Raw genomic sequence first — 9,564 nt, forward strand, 5'->3', positions numbered from 1 at the left:
AAAGTCAGTTTAAGCGTGTTTAGCTGGTGTTGGATTAAGTGGATTAGACTCCAAATATTTGTTTTATTTTAAAGGATTGCGCAACCCAGGAGGCAGAGCAGGTTTTTCCCTTTTGGGAGAGCTTCGAAATTATTTGGATCACGAGACTGATAACTGGATGATCACAGAGAACAGCTTCCACCTGAGCGTTCACGCAAGAATTCCTTCTTAAACTCCATCCAACTCCTGCCACATGGGCTTCCTGGACCCTCCCAGGCATCAGAGCTGAGCGACTCTCAGCACCACAGCTGCTCCTACGAACAGGTCCAACCTCCAAACATTGAGAAGAGCCTGGCATTTGTGCACGCATCCATCTCTAATGTCTCCGACTGTCCATCTAATGTTGGTTGCACCTCACGTCTAAAGGTGGTGGAGCAGCACACAAGGACGATTCTCTAGTGCCCCCTGCCTCTGACCCTGCAACCCCCGCCTGTGCCGGGCCACTCCCACGCTCCTCACGCCTACAATCAACTGATACAAGGGTTATTGTGCATTTTCTGAACCAACAGCTGGTTGGATTGTTGCTATGTGAGCGCACAATGCTAAAAGTTCTGCTCTCACATCCATGCAGTGAGCAGAGCCTCCTCGCCGGCCCCCTAGGAACGCTCACGTCCAGCCTCTAGTAGCACGACAGGATGACACGTGTGCCATCATCCTTTGCAGCATTTCGAATGTGTCTGTAGATGCAAAGCCAGTGCTTAAAGCCAAGGTGGTGCTGCGTTACTGGACCTGTAATTAGCCCGGTGATCACGAGACTGACACAAATGGTTAAACGATCCATTTATTACCCACCAGTGGAACAACGAACCCAGAAAAGATTTAGTTCTTAGTTAAATTTGCATTGTTACATAACTTTGACAGACCCGATTACAAAAATATCTGTTTTATGGCAGCTACAGAAACCAAAAAAAGCCAATGTTCTTTAGAACTGAAGAACAACCATCTGCTGGAAATAAAAATTTAAAACAAAAAACAAGTGCAGAGAAATCAACTTCAACATGTTTGAGGTAACAGAAAACTGCATTAGTGAGAGACCAGACCATTTTCCCTGTATATCTAGAACTCAACTCATATTCATTATAAACCACAAGAGCTGGAACCTTGAAGGTAACAATACAAAAGTGTTGCCATGGAAACTAAGTCATAAAATAAGTACCGGTGCCTTAATGACAGCTGTGTGTAGCTCCCCAGTCGGGAGAAAATGGTGAGTTCACAATAGAGGATCAAAACCCAGGGTTGGAAATGCAGAAGTGACACGTACGCTGGTCTGAATATATACTGTTACACTTAAGACTGGGTCGAACAGAAAAAACACACTCAAAGAACATTCTGGTCGAGTTCATGTCGGATTGAAGTTCAAAATAAGGCACTGTGAGCTGTTACTGAAGAACGCTTCCTGCAACTCAGAGCCTTTGTGAAGTGCACTGGAAAACCTTCAAAATAAATTAAATGGCTCTGGGTCCTCAGCTGAACTGTTAACAGCACGAAGAACACAAACACTACTCCACATGTTGTTACCGCAGTACTAAGCACCGCGCATCATCTCCCAACGACGCATTTTACTGCTGTTAAAGAACTTTTCAGAAGAAAAGGTCTGAAATATCTGCAGCCAAGACAGATATATAAAAAAAGCAGCCTTTCCTTTGCAGAGCTCAGCCGTTCATGGCTGGAAAACGAGCTCTCACTGCGTCTTCCGACAGAATTTGTGGCAGCGTTTCCACAGCAACAAGGCGCTGAAAATTCCAATGATGCTGAGGTTGAGGAAGAGGCTGAGGAGGAGTGCCCCCACGGTCCCCAGGAAGGAGGGCACCACTCCCTGGGCGACGAGCGCGGCCTTCCGCGACATCATGTCCGTTATGACGGCCTCCATCTGGAAGTGCGTCCCCACCACAGCGCTGATGTGGAAGAGCTGGTGGCTGTGGCCTGGGAGACAAGGTCAGCGTGTCATTTACTGCTGGAAATGGGCAAAACAAGCGTTCACAGCTACAGCAGGTAGGAATAATCGGATGCAAAGCTGAAATCTGCCACCATGTTGCCCATAAATGTGCTTTTCTGCTTCCGATGAGACAGTTGCTGTGAAGTTTCTTTCTCTTCATCCAACCACTAAAAACATACAGTCATTTCATTAAAACAAACATCTCTCCCGCTACGGAGGCAATATTTTAAATCCTCTCCCTTTTCCTTTAGAACTTTTTATGATTTCATTCGTAAATGAACAGAGAACTAAAGAAAAACCTCTCCGTTTTTGGGGATTCCGGCTTTCAGGACTTTTTATTTTTCAATAAAAAGCACAAAAAGAAGAATTCAACGATGTTTTGGACTGTTAATGATGGGAAACGTCGGGTTCATCAAGTGTTTTTTATTAACGTCTTTGCTCAGCACCTCTTCCTCTGCGCTGGGAACCGTGTTTAGATGAAATAAACTGTAAATTCCCTGTTGTACGCCACATTATTGTTTTCATCCAAGGGTCGACGCAGACAGAACCAGCACGGGACACAATAGGATGTGAGCACAGATAAACCAATCCAATTCTTCTGAAACCCAACAAGAACATACCAAAGTAGTCGAAACGGCCGGGGGCCAACCGCTCAGGGAGGTGGGAAGTAAACAGGAAACAAGTGAGGAAGGCGAAGAGGAGGTGGTAACAGTGGCTGGACAAGGCATCGCAGGGGCTGCACAGGCCACCGCAGCGCAGCAGAACCTGCGGAACACGTTCACACGCTGCCGTCATTGAACTTTTATTGTCTAAATAACATAAAAAAAAGGTTTCTGTCAGCAGCAGAGAAGCCGGATAGTCGTGCACTCATTTAATTATGTTTGTGACAATAACAAGATGGGTTTTTAAATAAAAGAATCAAGTGACAACATTCAAACCTGGCTCCCTGAACACAGAACGATCCTGCAGCTTTAGCAAAATACCAAAGAGACACGAGAAGAAACTGTTTGTCTGCCTGCAGCCACACTCACCCTGTAAAACAGAGGCACCGAGTCGAACAAAAACGGAAGCACGAACGCGCCAGTCCGCAGAAATTTACTTCTCTGTGGGAACTGCAGCTCCAGGAAGCTGCCGAGACAAAACAAGCCGCAGATACTGAAAAATGTCGTGAAGACTGAAAGCTGACATGGCTGGACGGGGATTAGCGGCAGCCAGAAGAGCCGGATATGGATAGAAAATAACCAACGAAGCAAATTAGGGAGGAAAAACAACCAGTCTGAGCTGTCAAAGAGGCTGCAAGAAGCACAGATGAGCTCTGACCTTCATATAGGTCAGTCAAGGTCATGGGTACAGGATTTTCTGTACTGCTGTGGTACCATTTGAAAAAGCCCACTAAAAGTTCACTAGGAGTTAAAAAAAACAAAAAACTTAAAGTTTAATTGTTGTATAAAAGATTTCCAGCCTCTCACCGAGAGTAGCAGGACAGACCGGTGCAGAATAACGAGTTTCCGACGCCGATGATGACAAAGTTTTGTTGCAGCCAGCTGTTCACCCAGCTGTCTGGTAAGATGTAGTATCCATAACTTATGGCACATCCTGAACAAAAATAAAAACAGACAAGTATTGAGGTACTTGGAGATGATGCTAGCAGCAGCGGCTGCGGCGAGAGCAGCCACCCGGCTTCTACGCTGCTTATTCCGGATCAGGATCATCCGAGTAATGTTCTGACCCAAAGATGGATGACCCACACCGGGACCGTTTCATGCTCATCCAAGGAAAACAGAAAAATGCCACGTTAGCGCAGAGAGAGACACGTTTGAACGCGTGTGAAGCCTCACCCAGACTGTAGAGACTGAGCGCTCCATAATCAAAGAAGTAGCAGATGTGGCGAGACTCTGGGGACATGGTGCTGAAGGTGTGGGCACAGCTGGAGGTGAAGGGGTAAATGCAGATGAGCAGCATGTAGACCAGCAGGGGCCAGGTGTAGCTGTCCGTGAGGAAGTTCAGAGTGGAGCAGAGGATGAAGAAGCGCCACAGGAAGTACCTACAAACAACCACAAGGTTGCCTCATCATCACCATCATCATCATCATCATGTACAAACCACAACACTCATCCCCACACCGTTTTCTAACGGCAGCTTGAGCACCGAATCATATCGAATCATATTTTAATCCTCACAGAGCTACAAAATGATCCCGACTAGCCCCAAACTTCCTGATTTAAAAAGGAGTTCTGTGCACGTGAGCGTGTGTTTAAAATGTGATTCAAGCACAACGTGATGTTTAAGCTTTTGGGCTTTTCGGGTGTCCGCACACACCACGTTGGCAGGAAGTGGGTCCAGATGTTGAGCGTCTCGTTGTTCATCTGGAAGCTGCTGAGGATGCAGTCCAGGGCTGAGCTCTGAGGGTGACGGTACCCAGAGATGATGCAGTCCTCCCTGAACACCTGAGGACCAAACAGCACTCCAGATGAGCGGTCAGCTCACCCCTCAAGCATTTATATAAAATGTTGCTTCTCAGTGGTCGGTCGAGTCCTCGAGCAGGACTTTAAACCCCAGCCTGCTTCACATCTGAGCATTGGCCTCACCTTGGGCACCTGGTGGATGTCCAAGAGCTGGGGCAGCTTGAGGCTGAGCATGTCTGTGGGCAGTCTGATGGCACCCCTCCCTTTCTGGTACACTTCCACGATCCTGGCCCGTCCTCCACGGCAGCGGACCAACCACACCGGATAGTTGAAGATGCGGACCTCATCCTTCTGTCCATCACTGTCCCATCTCAGGCAGCGTGTCCACCCCTGGCTCCAGCCACCTCTGAGCCCACCGCCAGCGCCGACCCCCCGCCACGCTTGAAACACTGCGGGAGACAACAACACTAAAATACGGCAGCAAAAACCTACAAGTGTCACATGCGCCAGACGCCAGACAAGCGTCGTCTTTGTTGAAGGAGGCGACGTGGAGAACAATCCGGGATTGTTGCTGCGTGAGACAAACACAGACATCAGTGTCAAGAATGCACGACGGTGTCACACCGGTGGCCTGAAGGCCGCTCGGGCAACAATGCGAGAGAGTATGTGACAGAACATTCTTTATAAATTAGTGGAAGAGCTGCCGGCCGTCAGTTAAACATTTCACAACTCATTTTCTGCTCTGCGTGGAGAAATAAAGGGGTGAAGAAACCAAAGGACACATTTTCTTTGATCCTGCCTGAAAGCGCACGTGCGCAACAGCGTGACGATATTACCCAAAATGTCTAAAATATACTTTAGTAGGTTAGCAACAATCGAATATTCATGGTGTCACATCCCCAAACACCCTCAAGCTTCATTTAATAAGAGCGAGGTGGCTGTTCGGCAGTCGGAATGGGTCACACCGCTCATGCCAGACAGACAGACAGACAGACAGAAAGCTAGCTAGCTAGCTAGATGAGCGGCGTGGAGCTGATGTTTGTTTATGTGTCTAACAAATGGCGCTCATCCGTTTGCAGGTATTTACTGAGTAAACAGATTCGTGCCACCGGTCCAGCAACACGAGTCTGTTCATGTCGTCAACATTGCCAACAACTGCAACTTCTGATCCCAAATTGGAGGCAGACGTTTCATCGTGGTCATCTATAATTGTTGGCTTTAACCGTTAGGGCCCGTTTTGCACCCACCCCATCCTCATGTGGAGTTCCTCAAGGTTCCATTGTTGGGTCAATCCTGTTTTCCTTCTATATGCTTCCTCTGGGTTAAATAAAATAAATAAAAATGTTCTTTTTTTCCTCTGAAGTTCACAAACTGTCTGGAACTGTGGAACGAATGTGGAACAAATCAATCGGCCGCCAGTCTGACCCGGACTGAGCGTTGATTCACATTCTATTTATTATTTGCTGTGCAGTAACATTGTGGAACATTGCGGTTGTTTAATATGTGCTTTACAAATAAAGTGGTCTGGGCCTAGTTCTCCCATGCGTTCTAATGTTCTAATGCTTCTCGTGCTTTAAATCTCCCAGTGCACCTAAATCTCCTCTTTCTTCTAAATCTGATTGGGCCCCTGGTTCTCCCAGTTCAGTGTTATTTAACTAATATTCAGTGAGGTTCAGTTAGCAAGAAAATGTTCCACAACATCACAATGTCCAAGTTGAGTTACAATAAGGTTCACAACAGTCTCAACCAACTTTTATGGGATGTAATATTTCTCAATCTAAATCTCGACAAATATTAGCAACTGAAGATGTTCACAGTTACTCTTCTGAGCTTTACCTCTTGTAGCCCACTCCTCTACTGCCTGTAGCGTCGTGACAGAACTGAGCTGTATCTGGTCCAGCTGGATCAGTTCCTCTGAACTGCTCTGAAGCCACATCTGCTTGGAGATCAACCAGTTTCATCTGACCAGTCTCAGCACCAGCCTCTGGGAACTGCTGTGAGCCTTTCTTCGAGAACAGGCTTTTTTTTTTTGACCAGTCTAGCTTCCTATCTGCTTTGGTCCTCCTCGCATGTCTCCCAGGTCTGGTTCACTTTGTTTTTGTCACCTCCCATGTTTCTGGTTTCATGTCCCATCCCAGCCGGCCATCAGCAGGAGGGTCCCCCTACATGAGCCTGGTCCTGCTCAAGGTTTCTTCCTGTTAAAGGGGAGTTTTTCCTTGCCACTGTTGCTTGTCTGGGGTCAGGCCCTGGGATTCTGGAAAGCGCCTTGAAACAATTTTGATTGTATAAGACGCTATATAAATAAAGATTGATTTGATTTTGATTTGATGTCATGTGTCTTCTGTCAGTTGCTGTTGCAGATGTCACCTCCATGTCTCTGTAGGACAAATCCGCCTCTCTCCTATGGCATCCAGGTCATGAGGTAGCAGCCTCTGCAAGGAGGTCCAGACACTCCTCTTCACAGCCACTTTCACCAGCTCCTCGGGGTAAATCAGAAGTTGATCCCAGTTCAGCCGAGAGATACAAATGTGTCCAGGTCTGGTTTGGGGTCTCCTCCCAGATAGAAATGCCCAAAACACCTCCCCATGGAGGCTTTTGAGAGGTGCCCCGTTAAAAACCACCACAACCAGGTCCTCTTGAGATTTAGCAGCACCTTGCAGATGTCTAATCTCTAATGCTGATCTCAGCCTACAGAGAGAACTTTTGGTTATCGTCCTACGTTCAGGACCACAGATGGGGGTTGGAATGAAGATTGACTGGTACACAGGAAGCCTCACTCCCTCTTCCAGCTCTTCTCTCAATCGCCTGAACTCAAGATCCCTCCATACCTGAGTCCCCTCACTTAGGGCAGTGGGGAGAGTCCTGACCTGAACCTAGCAATCAGATCCAGACTCCTTTGTGAATATTGACATTATTTCACATTAAAAAAAATGTTCAACAATAATTTTAGCCGCACGTTTGACCAGATGACAGCCTAGATCAGCCTACACAATTAATGTTTCGCATTAATCATTCATCATTATTGATTAGTCACTTAAATGGTACAACTTGGCAAGCTTTTTGAACATGGCCCAGTGGACAAATCCTAATTTTGTTCACCTTTTGCCGAGGCAGAGCTTCTCCAGCCTTCCCCGACCACACCCTGGTAAAAATCCCTTAAGAAGGATCTTAACCTGCTTGTAAAGCAGAACTCTAATCGTTGTAACCTGTAAAAAGGGGCCTTTTTATTTTAACAGATGCCGTTAAGAATATCTTTAAAGGCTTTTGGTCAGTTTGTTGCTCTTGCTTAATGAACGTAAGATACTTGTTAGGTGCGATAACATATTTAACGTGCCTGTTGATGTGCTTGTAATTTCGCTGGTGCAGAGTAAAAGTGAATGTAAAGGAGTTGAAAAGCTTCCAATTTGGTACCGGTGGTGTAACAAGTAGTGTTATTATCTACCAGCAGGGGGTGCTGCAGTGCACTCAGCGCCTTCACGGGCCCTGCCACTCCATATCAGCTCTCTGAACTTCCCTAAACTTTTTCAGAGTTATCAATTCATTATCCTGAGTTTAGGTGAATAAAACTTGATATAGATGCAACTCAATATAAGACACCAAATGAATTTGCATTAAAAAGAAAAAGTGTCAATCTTTAAAAGCGACACAATTTCATATATTCAGCAACAATGGAAGAAAACACCTGAAATGTGGGCAGAAATCGGAGTTTGTGATCAAAAACGTGTTAAACAACATCAGGAAAAAAATCCTAAAGGTTGACAAGGCAGAACAGTGCAACTAAATTCCATACGGGGGAAAAATAAAATCCAAAACAACGTCAAGTTGGGCGGCGACAGCTCAAGTCAGAGGAAACAGCCCAGGTCACATGCAGCTAATTGCCAGAAGCTCTGGGAATGTCTCGCAGAATTCCACCGTTTTCCACTGTTGCTCAACATCACCTCTACAACAGCAACAAGCAGCAGAACTACACCACGCCAGCAGCCAAGAGCGGCAAAACTTGACAACCAGCCACGCATGTTGATGAAGTCATCAACTCTTGTGGCACGCGAACTTCGGAGGCTGTTGTTTTGCACCCACCTCGCGCCTCTGACATGCGTGGCCCGGTCCCCGATCCTCGGCCCCCGCTCGGACACAGCACGCGCTGCTTCTCGGCTGTTTGCGCTTCTGTGGCTCTTTTCTTGTTTGGGATTGTCTCGAGGCCCACCCCGCCTCGCTCCCTTGTCCAGCGCGAGCCAGTAGGATCACCACATAGGATCACGTGGATCACCAAAGCAACAACAGCACGAGCCGTCAGTCCCGCCGTCTTCCGCTCTGGCGGCACACCGATGATGGGGCGGCGCGACCTGCTTTAAAGTGTTTTATTCTGCATTCTTGGATTTATATACGCGCCATAACTTACTGGAAACCGCGACCAACGCCGATTGGAAGTCAAAATAATAATAATAATAATACATTTTATTTGCAGTGCAAGTTACAAATCAAATCAATCTTTATTTATATAGCGTCTTATACAATCAAAATTGTTTCAAGGCGCTTTCCAGAATCCCAGGGCCTGACCCCAGACAAGCAACAGTGGCAAGGAAAACCTCCCCTTTAACAGGAAGAAACCTTGAGCAGGACCAGGCTCATGTAGGGGGACCCTCCTGCTGATGGCCGGCCGGCCGGGGGGGGTGGGGTGGGGTGGGGTGGGGTGGGGTGGGAGGAGAGGAGAGGAGAGGAGAGGAGAGGAGAGGAGAGGAGAGGAGAGGAGAGGAGAGGAGAGGATGAACAATCTCAAAATTGTAAAACCAGTCACGGTTTTGAACAAATAGGAAACAGACAAGTCTTAAGTTCTTGTTTTTAAAAAGTTTCTGTACTCTGCGGGACCCTCAGACAGCCTGGAAGTGAAATCCAGAGACCAGTGGGGGGGGGGGGGGTGCAGCGGCGTCCTGGGGAGGAAGGAACGATGAGGCTTTGGGGTGAGCTGTCCTGGGGGGCAGCGGGGGGGGGGAGATGCGCCGGTCGGTGGGGTGATGAGACACATCTTGTATTGCATCCTGGCAGGGACGCGGAGCCAGTGGAGGGGATGCAAGACTGGAGGGAGATGCTCATATTTAGGCTGTCATGTCCACCTTTCACGAATACAACTTAATCTGTAATGGGAGCGATACCAGTAACTGGGTTGTTTACTGGGGCTGTAGCCAC

General features: G+C 47.3%; 1 protein-coding gene across 2 annotated transcripts; it reads right to left on the reverse strand.

Annotated features, from left to right (window-relative positions):
• Nucleotides 1-804: 804 nt before the first annotated feature.
• On the reverse strand, nucleotides 805-8,615 carry paqr6 (progestin and adipoQ receptor family member VI). Of its 2 annotated transcripts, XM_057045371.1 has the most exons (8): nucleotides 8,458-8,615; nucleotides 4,564-4,829; nucleotides 4,295-4,422; nucleotides 3,814-4,019; nucleotides 3,445-3,571; nucleotides 3,007-3,103; nucleotides 2,596-2,740; nucleotides 805-1,962 (listed from the first exon to the last, which is right to left on the reverse strand). In XM_057045371.1, exons 1-8 carry the CDS (start codon nucleotides 8,471-8,473, stop codon nucleotides 1,721-1,723), a joined length of 1,227 nt encoding a protein of 408 aa, XP_056901351.1. In that variant the 5' UTR covers nucleotides 8,474-8,615; the 3' UTR covers nucleotides 805-1,720. The 2 variants fall into 2 exon arrangements, with proteins under 2 accessions (XP_056901351.1, XP_056901352.1); XM_057045372.1 differs by lacking the exon at nucleotides 4,295-4,422.
• Nucleotides 8,616-9,564: the final 949 nt, after the last annotated feature.

The sequence above is a fragment of the Takifugu flavidus genome, chromosome 10, assembly GCF_003711565.1.
Source record: "Takifugu flavidus isolate HTHZ2018 chromosome 10, ASM371156v2, whole genome shotgun sequence".
NCBI lineage: Eukaryota > Metazoa > Chordata > Actinopteri > Tetraodontiformes > Tetraodontidae > Takifugu > Takifugu flavidus.